Here is a 17,269-nt window from a genome sequence, read left to right as displayed (position 1 = left end):
TTTCTTTTATTATTCATTTATAAAATTGATCTTGAACAATTTTGTTTTGACAGATCAACAAAATGTAACATAGTCGTTCCTAAATTAATGTTAAAATTTTCTAACAAAATCGAACAAAAACAACAACAACGATTTTTTGACACAACAACCAAAGTTAATTTTATTTTAATAAAAAACGGAACATCATATCGGTGTCGGTGGCAGAATTAAACTGAATCACCAAAGGTGTATTCACAATACGTAATAGGTATATAAAATTCGTAAGCTTCCTTTATACACTACTCGTTTTTCTATTATTTTGTGAAAGAGCTTTCAGGATTAATCTTTTTTTTAAAAAGCTTTTAAAACAAAAATACATAAATATTTTCATGTGATTGGGTGGCTGTTTGGTTTTTGTTTTTATTTTTTTTTTTGAAAACAGTTCTGTAGCAGTGTTGCCAGAACCAGAACCAGGCTCCTTGAACCTTGAACATTTCACTTGCTCCTTAAAATTTAGATTTTCGATTTATCGGAATTTGGCTCTTTTAATTTTTAATTTGGCGATTTAAGGCTCTCTAAAATCAAAGCATTTTAAAACAAAAAATCCATCATAGATGTGTACAGAGACAACCAATTTACAGAAATTTTTCATTTACAATTACATAAATAATAAATTGTACTGGTTTCAATAAATTGATTTTAACTGATGTCGTTTTCTATTGACGAATCTCAGAATGAGATTTGTGAATTTGACAGTTGAAAGGGGGGGTGAAGAGGGGAAATAGTGGACAAATCTCAGATTTCATGATCTATTTGCGTCCTGAGATTCAAAAAAATGACAAAAAAATGAATCTAAGATTCAAGAATCTGATTCTGGATTTTTATCAAGATTCACGCATACAAACACACCCACTTTCACACACACTCCTCTGTTTGACATTTGTCTGAACATTTGTTGTTGTTTTATTTTTTTTATACGCACAGATTTTGCACACAATTACAAAACTAGATTTCATATTCTATTTGCAGTGGAAAATCTCAGAATTTTACACAAAAATCTCAGAAGTCAATAGAAAACTACATGAGTTGTCACAGAGAATTCACGAAAACAGGCCTTCTTTGGTACAAATTAACCTTCTTTTAAGCCAATGTTCAATAATTATTTTTAAAACATTTTTACAGTTACACGTAGGTATATACTATTTTAAAAAATACTTACCTCGAAATGATTTTTTTATCAACTACAGGAAGAGGTGTTGGTGGTGGAGTGATTGTGTAAGTATTTTGACGCATGAATTTTTTTCGTACCGGACTTGGACTTGACAAATGTTTTGGCCTTGGAATCTTTGATGAGTCTCTTGACAGTGACGTTCCACCTGCCTGAATTTTCGAAAAGTCTTTGGCCAAATGTTTTATGGCATCTTTGCACGAATCACAGTAGTTGTCAGCACATGCAATTGAAATATGTGGCTTAACAATGTCTCCGCAACCGATGTCACGAGTGTGAAGCTGTTCGGTATTAGATGAGGAATGTTTTGTTATCGTTTGAGGGAGCGTGTTGACTCCATGGTCAATTGTATATATACGATCTGTGTTACAGGAGTTATTGCAAGTTATTGGCTTCATAGATTGAGGGTGTTCATCAGTATTCATTTGAGATGATTTTAATCGAATCAGATCGTGGGTATCTGTTTGACGGGTTTCACTCTGCACATTGCACTGAGAAAATTCACATTTCTGCTGTGGCACATTTTGAACTCCAACTGACGATACAGGAAATGATGTTTGCATTCCTATAGAATGAGTTGTCCATTGACTTTGTATTCCAATTGTTTTTCTTTTTATGTTAAGTTTTTCGTTTTCACCAAGGCAAAAAGTATTGCTGCGACTAGGCATGTCCATTAATTTTAAGGAAAGCGGCCGTGTATGCTCTTCTTCTATTTCTGTACCACTGGCAACTGACTTTTTAGGGCTATCACATTTGTCGCATAACTGATCAGTTGTGCGGTGATCGGAACAAGAAATTGTTTTCATTTCAGGTTTGCACGAAATCATAACGTCTCTAAGACTTGGTCGAGCCATGATACCAACCGAAAACTTTTTAATGGCTGGTTCAATGTTGGTTTGGACTGAAGTGTTTTTCATATTTTTCTTATTATCATAAAATATTTGTGTTCCAACAGATTTCATTTCTTTTTGTTGGTGTTTCGTCAACTTTTCTTTGTATTCCTTAATACCAGCTTGAACGTGTTCATTAAGTTCTTGTTTTGTGTAGAGCTTTTCAAATACATCTCCGGAATGCAAAAGAGTGTTTGTACCAATGCTGCGACACAATATTGAATTGCTTCCAATGCCAATGTCACGTGTATATGAAACGCACATACTACCAACATCACGTTTAAGTATTTGAGGACTAGATCGTATATGATCACATGGAGATGGCGAGTTACTTTTGAGTCGAGTGCCAAGGCTATCCAACGAAACTGGACTAATGCGTTGTGGAGTAAAAGTAACTGGAGATGAATGTCTTGGACTTGAACTGGAATATATTTGGAGTATTGGAGGGGAAGCAGCTTGTTCTTTGATTTTAAACAGTTCATCTCTGTTATTTTTAAGATCTTGTTGAAGTTGCAATTTTTCATTGCGTAGTTGCGTAAGTTGATTCTGTAAAAAGTAAACATTAGCGCAAATATTCAAACATTTAAATTTAAACCCTATTCTAAATCTACTACAAATCTTCTACAAATTCTATTTTTTAATGAAATTTTTTTTGAAACTAATAATTCGATTTAAACGAAATTTTTGGTGAAAAAGCAAATTCTCAAAAATTTAGCATTTGAACCCTAAGGCCCATTTCACACAAACCCGGCGACCGGCTTACCGACCCGGGTAGCCGGTTTTTCTTCATATGTTTTCAATTTATTTGTGTGAAGGCGCTCTTAAGAACGTGTATCTAGCTATCCGGCCATTTACCCGGTTCCCGGCTATGTGTGAAATGGGTCTAAGAGCAAGTTTGTGCGACCCAGTCGTGCATTTTATTTTTAAATTATTTAAATAATATTTTAAAAGGGAATGCCCATTTTACAATGGAGCCATGGCCCCGCGTGTACAGAGACGAGTTTGGTATCAAATGAAAGGTGGCGTTATGTTGTGTGTGTGAAGTATCTTAAAAATCATTTATGGGAAAGTCGAGATATTTGAGGTTGAATCTGCCATCTTAAAATCGAGATTTCAGCAATTTTTTCAAATAATTGATAGTAGAATGCGTAAAATATGACGTAGAAAAATGATATTGGTATCAAATGAAAGCTTTTTTTTACGGTCTATAAATCTGTATAAAAAATATTTTTTTTATTTTTAATAAAAATAGAGATATTAAGTGTTTACTTCTCACGAATTGATTTTTTAAACGAGGCCTTTGACGCGTCGAAATATCAAAATATTCAGTATGGACATATAGGTTTCTTATCATTATTAGATACATAGCTAACGGTGTAACTTTTAATTTAATATATAAAACATTGTTATCAAACAATAAACAAAATACACACAAAAAGGCGCTTAAATATGCCTTTAAACTAATAAAAATAGATTCTAGGGTAAAGAAGTAATACATACACTAGGGTGGGTCAAAAAAATCGAAATTCTTTTTTTTGATTTGGTACCTCGAAAACTCGTTTGCTTGACACCTCTAGAATATACTCACCAAATATGAGCTCTTTATCTTAATGGGAAGGTCCTCCGCTTTTCAATTTTCCATTTTTACATCAAGCTTCTACCAAAAAAAAATATTTTTTTTATTAATTGATTTTTTAGCCAATTTCTTTACATATTCTTGTAGAAAATTGAACGCTCTACAAAAAAGGTTAATTACACTTTTTTGAATTATCTAACCGTTTAGTAGATATTTGAGGTCTAAAAATCGAGAAAATCTTTAAAAATTCGTTTTTTGTTCTTAATTTTGTAACAAATTGAAAAATTATAACAATCAAACGCGCATGACATATTCTTGTAGGAAACAAATTGCTCCACAAAAAGGTCTTATTAACTTTTTTTATTTATCTAACCATTTGAAAGATATTCCAGGTCAAAGTTAAACAAAAATATAAAAACTTTTTTACTTTTCAAAATTTTCTACTTCACTGAAAAGTCATTATTATTAAATAAGTAAATTAGCATTGCGACTTGGATGCGAATATCTTCTAAACGGTTAAAGCAACCATTTTGAAGCCAGGGACTTTTTTGTAGAACATTAAAGCCCCTACAATAATCCATCTTACTAATTTAATAATAATGACTTTTCAGTGAACTAGAAAATTTTGAAAAGTAAAAAAAGTTTTTATATTTTTGTTTCACTTTGACCTCGAATATCTTTCAAATGGTTAGATTAATAAAAAAAAGTTATAAAACCTTTTTTGCGGAACAATCTGTTTCCTACAAGAATATGTCATGCGCGTTTGATTATTATAATTTTTCAATTTGTTACAAAATTAAGAATAAAAAACGAATTTTTAAAGATTTTCTCGACTTTTAGACCTCAAATATCTACTAAACGGTTAGATAATTCAAAAAAGTGTATAAAACCTTTTTTGTAGAGGGTTAAATTTTCTACAAGAATATGTATAAGAAAAATTGGCTAAGAAATCAATTAATACAAAAATTATTTTTTTTTGTAGAAGTTTGATGTAGAAATGGAAAATTGAAAAGTGGAGGACCTTCCCATTAAGATAAAGAGCTCATATTTGGTGAGTATATTCTAGAGGTGTCTAGCAATCGAGTTTTCGAAGTACCAAATCAAAAAAACGAATTTCCATTTTTTTGACCCACCCTAATATACCTACACGGTGTCCCATAGTATGGTAAGGAAATTAAAGGGGTGATTTTTGGGTTTATTCTACGAAAAAAATGCTCAGCAGTAACACTCTATCTGCAAAGTTAATACCACTTAGCGATGATATAAGAAAATGCTTACTTTGCTAAGCCTCTACTCATGTAAATGATAATATCTCCGTGAGTAATATGAGTAACTGTAGAAATTTGGTAAAGGCCTTTATTTTAAGAAGAAATGCATGTTTTGGAACTGTTGTTTGTTTATTTCTCTTAGTTAAAATTGGAAGATTTTATACTTCTTTGAAAACTGCAATACCAGGACCAGATTTAAAAATCATAAACCAGTGTCACACAATACAAATTTTTTCATCGTGTTGCTCTGAAATTAAGGTATAATTGAGTTTTTATAAAACGGCGTATGAAATGAAATATATTTTGATGAATTAATTGTTTCTTATTATTAGGCAATATTTTAGTGAAAGAATAGTAAAAAACAAATTATGGGCGGAGGAAGCAAAATACTGTTGCAAAGTAGGGAGTCTTTGAAATTTCACAAGAACTGCATTTAATCGAAAACCGAAATGATTTGGGATGAACAAGTTACCAAATTCTGAGACTGACAGACTAACAGACTGACAGACTGACAGGCTGACAGACTGACAGACTGACAGACTGACAGACTGACAGACTGACAGACTGACAGACTGACAGACTGACAGACTGACAGACTGACAGACTGACAGACTGACAGACTGACAGACTGACAGACTGACAGACTGACAGACTGACAGACTGACAGACTGACAGACTGACAGACTGACAGACTGACAGACTGACAGACTGACAGACTGACAGACTGACAGACTGACAGACTGACAGACTGACAGACTGACAGACTGACAGACTGACAGACTGACAGACTGACAGACATACATATCATTATGTAATAATAATAATATCTCGACTTTCTCATAAACGATTTAAAAAATATTTCACTAACCAGCTCGACGCCACCTTTTATTTGATACCAAACTCATCTCTGTACACGCAGGGCCGAAAATGCGCTATTCTCTTTCAAATGCATTTTTTTTTTTTGTTATTTTTAAAATCCTGATTACCTAAATTTATATCAATCACTCTCTTAACACAAAGTGTTTTGATTGATTAATCATTTAACTTAGCTCACAAATTAATTTATCGCTCATTTACTTGAACACTGTCATATAAGTCATAACTAAAAAAATGTTAGGAAACGAGTTATAAATTTAGTATCGATCTCTTTTTGAATGTAAAAAGTAGTTTCTAAAACAAAACTAGTTCTCCTTCTCCGTCAGTTTTGAAAGCTAATAAATGACTTCCTGTATGATTAAAGATTACATTATTCCAATCACATCTGCATTAATAACTCAAAATTCGTCATTTTTTAGTTTTGACAGTATTCAAGTAAATGAGCGATATGTTTACATAAATTAAAAAAAAATTACTTTTATAGAGCTTAACAGTCTAACAATATACGTATAAACTAAATTAAACCGGTCCTACGAACTTAGAATAAGTTTAAGGTCAATGAATTTGTTTACCAAAGTTATAAATAAATTCATAAATAATAAAAGACGTCACTTTTAGAAATGCACTTAGATTGACTCGAAAAATAAATACGAAAAAAAAAACTAATCTAAACTAAAACTTAATTAGGTACTGTACTGATAAGATCAAATGAACTTTGCAGAAAATATAAACGTATTTACTTGTAATTCGGGAATACTTTTCACTTGTTCTTCCAAGTCCTTCATCCGGTTCAGACTTATCGCCATTTGCTGACGTATGCTATATAGAGTAAAAGCCTCTGAAACAGTATCCCCTGATAGGGGTTTGTTTCTCGTCGAAGAATCATCACGATCTTTTTCTTTATACCGACGCGGAGGAGGTGGTGGTGGCACTTTTGAATGTACAGGTTCGTTGTCATGATTTTTTTGTTTTGAGGATCGTGATCTGTTACCAGCAACACATGAATCTGCAAATATAGAAATATTTTAATTTGATTTCAAAGAAAAAAAAACAAAAAAACAATAATTATGTTTGCTAGAATCGAATCACTCAATCACTAACCTATCAAATGTATTTTTATTTGAACCCAACGTTTGCCAACTGACATTATCTACTACCAGTTGGGAGTTTAATTTCCATTTTGGAATGCTTTGCGCTCCGTCTGTAGCGTCTTTCGTCTATTCAATTCGCTAGCAAAGGTGTAGGTGAGTGAATGAGAGAAAAGCTATAACAAGCTGTTGGTGCGAATTCACCTTGCAAAAAATTATAATAATCACTGTAGTGATTTTCTTACTAGTGTTTGAGCTTAAATGTGTGTCTGATAAACATTGAAATTTTCTTACTTGTATTTTTGAGCTCAAATGTGTGTGTAAAAATAATGTTGTCAAACAACAGAAGAATTAAATTAGTTGATAAGACTTTTGAAAAAAAGATCATTTATAAATTAAAGATGAACAGAACAGTGACCATGATTATATACACCAGTAGCGTAGATAGCTTTTTGCTAAGGGGGGGGATAGATCTAGTTCGCAAATTTTTTTTAAGTTTTAATAATTTGTATTGTTTTTATTCTCTTTAAATTGGAGAAAGTTCTTTCGGTAGTTAACGTAGAAACCAGCAGTGTAGCTAATATCTTTAATAAAATAAAATACCAGGAGAACTTTTTTCGGTGCAGCTTTCGAGCGCTTTCAATGAGTTCATAGAGGAAGTATTTTTACTTCTGATCATATATCTTTTCTGAGTTTTTAATTCTTCACACAGAGAAAAATATGACCAGGACCACCTAAATACCAACAGATTTCCTTATTGAACTGTTTTATGCTGCTTTGTCTATTTCAGACGAAGAATCCTTAGAAAGAACCGGAAACCCTTTTAGTGTGTTTTCATGGTTTGTACATTTTTCTCCAAGGCCCATTACAGAGAAATCGAGAAAAAGATTGAAAACAGTAACACGAAAATGTTCTTTACTGTACTTTGAACCGAAGGGTTCGAACGATTCTTTTGTCGCTTCACCATTCTCTTATGTCAAGGATTTCAGCTAATTTTTCCCATATACAAAAAACTTTCGAAAATGAGTCGTCTTCTGCCCGTTTAATTTTTAGTTGATCCCTTAAATCTTTAGCGAGCTCCATTGCTTGGACCAAGTCTAAATTCACTCTTTGAAACACCGACTTAATGGCAACGAAAGTTGGTAAACGATATTTATAACCTTTAAGCTAATCAAGAACTCGAAATCCATAGCTTTTTTTTCAAAGTGCGCTTCTTCAACTTATTTATTCATGACTTTATTTATTTTATTTATACTGCACAATTATCGATCCCAATGGGGGGGATATATCACCCTGATCCCCCCCCCCTATCTACGCCACTGATATACACGGAGAAAAAAGGCCACATAAATTAAGCGGATCCCATCTTAAATTTAGCGGATTTCTGCCTAGTTTTTTGCTAAGATGACTTCCACCTTAAATTAAGGTGACAAACCACATTAATTTCTTGAATGCGCAAATAAGATAATCTACCACTTAATTTAAGCAGGAGACCATCTTTCTTTTATGTGGAAACACTTAAATAAAAAAAAAAAAGAACTGGCATCCACTGGGGATCGTGTTTTCAATTTTTTTTTTCATTGTTCGTTGATTGTTCTTTAAGGTCCGATTACTAAAATCTTTTGTTCGTTATTTGTTTATAAATAAATAATTAAATAAATTTTCATCCTTAAGTTAGCCCCCTTAAATAGAAAGAAATAGTAATTATGATACGCAAACAAATGTTACGAGCGAGAGCGACTATGATACGACATACGAGCAACTATGATACGAATGTAACAATGTTACGATTTCAAATGCTACGAATACAAATGTAACGAATTTTGTGGAGCCTTTTTTTTGTATTGTATTCGATCTGGCAACAATAAGAGAAACGTTGTGAAATAATGACAATAATTGAATGGAAGAGATGTTATCTGATACTACGATACTAAAGAAGTTTTCACTTCAAAAAAACTTTCAATTGATGGATCTTTTAATAAATGTAGTTAAAAGCTCCAATTATGTATTGAAGAAAAAAAATTTAAATAATTTTTTTACGGAAGGTGAAAGAATACTTTATTATAAAAAAACAAGATTGTGTTATAAAAAAATTAAAACCCAAGGAATATCGTTTTCACCACAAGCCAAACACTAGGTACCTAATTCCGAACACAGAGGTGCCTGATTCCGAATGGGAAAGCGCCTATGATACGCAAACAAATGTTACGAGCGAGACTATGATACCAGCGACTATGATACAAATGTAACGATGTTACGAATTCAAATGTTACGATTACAAACGTTACGAATTTTGTGGAGGCTTTTTTTGTATTGTATTCGATCTGTGCCTACGTTCTGTAACTTAGTCGAGAACTTCTCGCATCGAAAAATTTTAAAACAAAAATTCCATACGTTTCTCTATTTGGAAAAACAACCTGTGTCTGTATCTCGATGTTCGAAGCAACCCTGTAAATTTTTTATTTCATTGGAATTATTGGAAACTGTCAAAAAAGGGAAAATATTTGTACCTTTGGCCATCAAAGGTCATATAGACATAGTTTTACAATAAATATCTCAAGGCTCGGTAGTCCGAAGGTAGAGCAGTCGGTCAGCGAGTGGAGGGTACCAAGTTCAAGTCGCAGTTAGGGCATGTAATTTTTTCTTTTTTTTTTCTTTAATATTCTTTTTTTTATTTTAAAAATTTAAGTGATACAAAAATAAATTACAGTGAACACTTTTACTTTTAACACATCTCACATTTAATGCAAGATTATCAAATTTTTTCAAATATCTTACTTTCTCGCATCCTTTCTGCTTGTGAGTAATTTTGGCAGTTCAATCGAGAAATTATCTCGATAATTTTCTTACAGACACAGTTTTATTCACATTTTTCCAGTCTGTCAAGCATTTTGATTCAGAAATGTTTCAAGGCGAGAAAAATTTGTTTATAGAAACAAACGAATGTGAGAAAATGATTTTTGTGTCGATTCACATTATTTTTGTTCCGATTTGCGTGTTTCATGCAAGAAATTTCTCGACGCGAGAGTTACAGAACGGAGGCACTGGCAACAATGAGAGGAATCTTGTGAAATAATGACAATAGGTGTGTTTTTTATTACAACCGGTCTTAACTGGACAAAAAAAACGCAGTCTGGGCTAAGCAATTTACATGTTAAATACAACAACACCTTAGCCCCTTGGGCTTAGTTGTTTAGCCCGGAGATTTCTCTGGGCTTAACTTTTTGAAGAGTTTTAAATCTGTTCTACCAAACTAATTTTTTCATAAATTGTTTAGAATTTGTTTAAAAACGTGAAAACCCACGTTTGGAAGGACAAAATGTATTAATATAGTTTTGCTAGCATACATTTTTGTATCTCTTTGTAAAACATACATGAAAAATACAAGAAAATGACGAAAGCGAAAAATATGACAACTCTAAATTTTTGTTGTGTCTGCTGTTTTCGGAACATTCAATATACAGTGCTGCCAAGATTTCAGGTTAAGCCACGAGGCGTTTTTTTTTGTCCAGTTAAGACCGGTGGTAATAAAAAACACACCTAATAATGGAATGGAAAAGATGTTACCTCATTGGTCAAAAATTAATATATAACCCAAACAGACGATGGGATTGGTTGAATGTTTTATATGAGGTCTCAAGGAATATCTATGAAAACGATAAATAGGGAGATGTAAAATGGTTTTGGTATATACATAAATGTTTTAAAGAAGAAAAAAAACAAAACGGTATGGATGATAGGTGAAAACGTTTGGGCATTTTGCGGACTTTGTATAGGTCAAGTTTTGGTACTGAGTGAAAATTTGATTTCGAGATTTTGATACTATCCGTACAGTTGTGCGGTTGAGGGTCCACTTGTAAGTAGGTATTCATCGGCACGACCAAACGGATAGATCGAATTTCATGAAGTTTGAGAATTTTGTTATGTTAGTATCCCGGATTGATAGATTTACTTCAAACTCAAAATTTTGCTTGATAGTTTTTGATACTCGCGTGAGAAGTTTTAAGGATTAAAAAAAGAAGTGGGGTTCTTTGTTGACATTCTAATTGTATATGTAGGTATGTACTTCCAAATGTCAATACTAAAAATTTTTGCCAACTCTCGGTCTAACAATAAAAGCACACCCAAAGCCAAGAAAGTATCTCCTACCTGTTATGAAATCATGTAAAAAAAAAGTTTTATAAAATGAGATTTTATAACCTTTGAAAAACAACAAGAAATTATAGGTGCTACTCCCAAGCCTTTTGAGTGGAGTGATATGTATTTCACGGGTCTCAGACCGTTTTACCAACCAATATAGGTATCTACTTTTTTTGTTGTTTAAAAAATACTTTGAAATTATCTCGTGCGCTTCTAAAATATATCAAGCAACAAGCAAGTTTAAAGTGATTCTTCGAATCCGATACTTTTATAAATAGACATTTGAATTTTCTTATTAAATAACTTTACATAACTTTTTTAATTTGTTCCTTATTAATTTAATGAATGTTATCTTCTTCGTTGGCTACAGGTCTTATTTTGATTTTACTTTTTCTTTTGTGTCGACGTTTCGAATGTGCTTACAATCTTAATCAGGACTTTAAGAAAAAATGTTCTAAAAATTGCTTACCCATTTTTTTAACGGACATCCTGTATAAGCAGAAACACGAGTACGAATTCGGTTTTTTTATTCAAAATTTAATGATCATTGTTTTAACTTTGTTTGTCGCATCTTTAGTTCTCTACATATGACGATGCTTGTATATTATAATAAACTTTTTCGAATTTATATTTATATCCGAAAAAATTTTGACGACCTTTATTTTTTTATCTAGTATAAAAATCTCATGTCGCAGTGTTTGTTATCAAACTCCTCCAGAACGGCTGGACTGATTTTTATGAAATTTTGTACACATATCGGGTAGGTCTGAGAATCGGCCAACATCTATTTTTCAAACTCATAAATGGTAAGCTTGGTCCACCATAAACTTTTTTTTATTTATTTCTGAGAAAAAAAATGTTTTTTTTCAATATTATTATGATTCGTTTTTAACCAATACATCCAACTTCAAATTAAAAACATTCTAAGATCAACCAACGTTTTTTAATCGCGATTTTTTTGTCGAAAAATAAAGTGTTTTATTATTGTGAGCAATTTTTTTATGTTATTTGTTTTTTTTCTGTCGAAAAATATAAATATTTTATTATTGTGATGTGCACAGAGAAAAATAGACCACATAAAATAGAAGTTGGATAAGAAACAGCGCTACAACAGAATTTTATGTATTAGATTTGTTGTTGAGACCCAACTTCTGTTAATATTGGAAAAGGTTCTGATACTATAGTCAAAAATTGGAAATAAATACTTGAAAAGGTGGAACTTGTTTATAATAAAAGTCTTAGAGCCGTCAAACGATTTTTTGCGAGAGAGGTAACGGATTCATATTCTATATAGCGCGGATGGCAATGATGCAGTGGATGTAGTGCTTGACTGCTAACCTGGAGGTGTGGGTTGGACCCCTTCCTCAGGCAGCATTCTTTTCTTTATCCCCTAGCTTGGAAGCCACCCGTGGAATTATATGAGATAATAATCATCTTATTCTCAATTCACTGTTCCAACAAAAATTCTTTCCTATCTTTCTATTCCTTCTAACTATACTCTGTCCAACAAAAATTGTCAGTACAGGCCTTATGGGAAAGCTTTTTTCAAATCAGTGGGACCAAACGATTTCACAAAAGTGAAATACATTAGAAACCACAGACGTGCCATGGCGTTTTTGTTGGAATTTCTTTATGAAGCGAAGTACATCCTACTATGGCCTATCTGCCACACGATCGGTGACAGAGACAGACTGAAACTCAATCAACAAGGGTGTGTATTAAAAATATTCACAATACATAAGAGTAACCATTGGTAAACTTAAGTTAAGAAGGAATTCCTTCATAAAATACTCTCTTTTTCTATTGTTTTTGTGAAAGAGCTTTCAGGATTAATGCTTTAAAAGGCGCCGCCGTGCAGCTGGTTAGGGATGGGCTTAACTGCTACTTTTGGATAACTGTTACTACCTGTTATTGCTACTTTCCAATAACAGGTATAAATACCTGTTACTGAAATAACAGTTAGTAATACAATTTACACTAAAGAACGAGAGTGCAATCTCATTATTTTGAGAATGATATTTAATAAGAGCAGAAAATTATCTGTAATTGTGGCAATTTAAGTAGTTATAAAATGCGTATCTTATGCAAAATATAACTAAAAGCTGAAGTTATTTTTTTCTGTAATTATAATGAAACCATTAATTATGGATACCCAAAATTACAGGTATAGAAATATTTCTTTCAGTAACAGGTATTGGGGAAAACGACGAAATTTTGGTATTAATTTTAAATTTTCTCATTTTTCTTATGTAAAATGATACCAAAAATAACAGGTATAGAAATATTTCTTACAGTAACAGGTATTGGGGAAAACGACGATATTTTGGTATTAATTTAACATTTTCTCATTTTTGTTATGTAAAATTATACCAAAAATAACAGCTACAGAAATATTTCTTACAGTAACAGGTATTGGGGAAAACGACGAAATTTTGGTATTAATTTAACATTTTCTCATTTTTCTTATGTAAAATTATACCAATAATAACAGGTATAGAAATATTTCTTACAGTAACAGGTATTATAAATTCCTTGGTAATTTTGAGTAAGGAGATAATTTTGATCCCAATAACAGGTATTATAGGAGCGTTTGTTTTTTTAACAGATTATTCGCCTGAACTAAAAGTATCAAAGATGAATTTTATCAAAAGTAACAGGTTTTATAAATTCCTTGGTAATTTTGAGTAAGGAGATAATTTTGATCCCAATAACAGGTATTATAGGAGCGTTTGTTTTTTTAACAGATTATTCGCCTGAACTAAAAGTATCAAAGATGAATTTTATCAAAAGTAACAGGTATTATAAATTCCTAGATAATTTTGAGTAAGGAGATAATTTTGATCCGAGTAACAGGTATTATAGGAGCGTTTGTTTTTTTAACAGATTATTCGCCTGAACTAAAAGTATCAAAGATGAATCTTATCAAAAGTAACAGGTATTATAAATTCCTTGATAATTTTGACTAAGCAGATAATTTTGATCCGAGTAACAGGTATTACAGATTATTAATTATTACCGATAAAATTAATTTTTTGTGTAGGATAAGAGAAAGTTGTTTAGATAATTAGTAGGTATTTTTCATTTTATTAACCTTCTTATTACCGAAATTTTTCTTGGACTGCAAAAAAAAATAATTTAATTTAAATTTATTTTAGATACTGAAAATATTAACTGTTATTTTCAGTAACAGGTATTTTCCCTGATGAGTAGCAAGTTGTTATTGCTACTTTCCAATACCTGTTATTCAATACCTGTTACTGAAATATCGGCCCATCCCTACAGCTGGTACATGCCGACGATCGTTTTTTTATCACAATATCTGGGAATAACTTCAATACTAATATGAATCGGTTACCTCTCAAGCAAAAAATCTGCTGTCAGCTCTCGGTCCAAAGAATGAAATTATAAAGCGAATTGACTTCATTTACACTTTCCTTCAATTATCACAATCGAAATCTTTACTAAATTATTTACTTTACATACAGAATTAAATATTTTCTTATCAGGTCAGACAAACACCTGTTTTTTAAATAAATGAATAAGAGAACAATAAATTAACATACATTTCTTCCACCATTTGATGTCAATAAAGTTGTCTTCGAACGAAGCACTGTCACTAATAGAAGCATACATATCTTTGTGTTGAATCTGATCTAGCAACATTAACTTGAAGCGCAGCGATTAGCAGAAAAGCATTTATTTTTGTTATTAAAACATTCACACAATTCTAAGGGAATATATATTCGCTTTTTATATTGAAATTCCATTCAGAAGCACTCACTAATTTTTAGTTTACACTTAATATATTTTATGATCCTCATATCTTCAGCTTTAAGGTCCATAGAATTCGAATTCGTTTTCGGGTTTATTTAATTTTAAGTTTGAAATTAATAATAAAGAAATAACGAAGGACTTTATCAAAAACGTAAAATCTGTCTTTTTTTATATAGGTACATGCACGTAAGGTATATGTATATATATTCGTGTAGTTTTGTTTAATAATTTAGTATCGGCGCGTAAAATGTTTTAATTTTGACAAAGTTTTTTTCTAAAAATATCGTTTTCGGCTATGTTACATAATCAAACACGTTATACATAGTATTCGCTATCGACTAATTATTAAAAAAATAATTTTGGCAGCTAAAGCTTCTTTGAATTTTCATTGAGAGCTTATATTCATACATAAAGTGTTTTCGCAAATGCTGATAAAATGAATAGGTATTTATTTAGAAACACTATGTGACACAAGAGAATTTATTTTAGGTTTTTATTTGCTTTTACTTGTGATACACTACTGGCAGAGATACACAGAAGGAGATAGGAAACTTTTGACGTCATACCGGTTTGCCTACAAGCTGCATCGTACGCTTTTGGCTAAGTATGCGTGAAAAAACGGACGCTTTTGGCTAAGTATGCGTGAAAAGTCGTACACTTTAGGCTAAGTATGCGTGAAAATACTGTGGTTACACTGTATGTGTATTTCACATTTATTCACGGATATAAAAGAAATTACAACACGAAATAAACAAAAGGGTTTTTGGGGGTAAAACGTACGTAAGTTTCCGATCTCCTTTTGGGTATCTCTGACTGCTGGTACTAATACCAGTTTCACTCCTTAAATTTATTATTGTAGGTACCAGTAGGTACTAATGTAACTCAGCATAACGCATAAGTCAACTGATGAATGGAAATGAGCTTTACTGGGACGAAACGCTAACACTCTATACCTACTTTATGTGTCAAATAATGGATAATCAATTATTATGAAATCTATCTGGGAAAAGACTATACCGGGAGGCGCACACTGGGGCAGAATGACCTTAAAGGTTTCATTTATTCAAAAATGAAAATTGAAAATATCATTTATTTTTTTTTTTAGTTTTCGATAAAGTAATATCCACTTTATTAAAAAATGTAAATGATTGCTTTCTAGGTATCTCTTATTCCTCACAGAATAGCCTAGTTGAAGCTTGATTTTTATTCTTTTGATTCGTAAAAATTTTTTTTTTTTTCATTATCCGATTAAAGCTGATTTTTTGTTGATCTACAAATAAATTTGAAATATTAGCATGGAACCTTCAACTTCAGGTTTGTAGCAATGCGTAAAGCACAAACAAAATGTGGAAAATAGAGGTGAAGTTCTGTGATCAGTTTTAATATACGTGTTTCACAAGAAATTTTAATGTTAAGTGGACTAAAAGTTATGTTTTGGGTAAGCCCGGGTTATAATTTCTGTGTCATTTAAATCTGTGTGTTGTGTATTTTGTATTTCTGTAAAAAAAATCGTGCTCGTTTTCTGAACATTGTGTACACTGAGAGAAAAGCCACCATAAAACACCGTAAAATCAATGAAAACCACATTGATTTAACTATTATTCGGAATGATTTTGCGTTGAAGATGAACATTTTAAAATCAACGTGGAAAAAATGTTAATTTTTGATGGTTTCGGTCCTTAAAGTCACATAAATCAAAGTAGTTTATCTTTGAAACGAAGACGTTTCAACTTCAATTTATTTTTTCCCTCAGTGTAATATTTCGTTTTTTGTAAGGTTATTTTGGGTGACATTTTTTCATTATTTTAGGACTTTCTTCAAATACATTTTTACTTGCGATATAGGTACTATATATCAAGTTATGCATTCGTACAAAAAAAAAGTTGAGATAACATTTTTCCATGACATTACGATGGTAGAGAATGCCAAAAAAGTGGGTTCCGGAAGTCCGTCTGTCTGTCTGTCTGTATAAGGAGCTACAGCCTAAACGGATGGACCGATTAATGTCAAACTTGGTATGTAACGTTATTTGGCGACTCTCCAGAGGGGTTTTTGGAATTAATTTTCTTGGACCAAAAATAACGGTACTTGTCATATACCGATTTTAGTAAAATTAAAATGTTTCGAAAACGGCTCCAACGATTTTGTTTAAAAAATTTTAATGTTAGTTTTAAGCTAAGGTCTATCTTTTCATGAAAAATTTTGTTTTGAAAATCATTATTAAGGGTACCTGCCATAGAACCGTTTTTTTTCAAATCCGATTATCTCCGAAACTGCTTATTCGATTCCTACGAAACTTTTTGAAATTTGAAATTTTTTTTTTGAAAAATCAAATTTACGAAAACGGGACATTGAATTTTTTTGAAATTTTGTTTTTAGGTGTTGATTAGTGATTTCTACAAAATGGCATACCAATTTTATTTTAAAACTTTTTTTTCCAAAAAATTATT

General features: G+C 31.7%; 1 protein-coding gene across 3 annotated transcripts in view; it reads right to left on the bottom strand.

The window, feature by feature from the left end:
* Positions 1 to 17,269, bottom strand: part of LOC129906542 (uncharacterized) — a 134,346-nt gene that overhangs the window by 30,658 nt on the left and 86,419 nt on the right. Inside the window, exons 1-3 of one of the 3 annotated variants that reach the window (XM_055982332.1) lie at positions 14,609 to 15,156; positions 6,558 to 6,823; positions 1,199 to 2,643 (exon numbers count right to left, since the gene is read on the bottom strand). In XM_055982332.1, coding sequence (XP_055838307.1) covers positions 1,199 to 2,643; positions 6,558 to 6,823; positions 14,609 to 14,708 — 1,811 coding nt within the window. In that variant the 5' untranslated portion in view covers positions 14,709 to 15,156. Of the gene's footprint in view, positions 1 to 1,198; positions 2,644 to 6,557; positions 6,824 to 6,918; positions 7,079 to 14,608; positions 15,157 to 17,269 lie in introns of those variants that run through there. The other 2 variants (XM_055982333.1, XM_055982331.1) reach the window with 2 other exon arrangements.

The sequence above is a fragment of the Episyrphus balteatus genome, chromosome 1 (assembly GCF_945859705.1).
Source record: "Episyrphus balteatus chromosome 1, idEpiBalt1.1, whole genome shotgun sequence".
Classification (NCBI taxonomy): domain Eukaryota; kingdom Metazoa; phylum Arthropoda; class Insecta; order Diptera; family Syrphidae; genus Episyrphus; species Episyrphus balteatus.
Note: the sequence above shows the minus strand (reverse complement) of the source record. Positions and strands in the feature narration are given on the sequence as shown.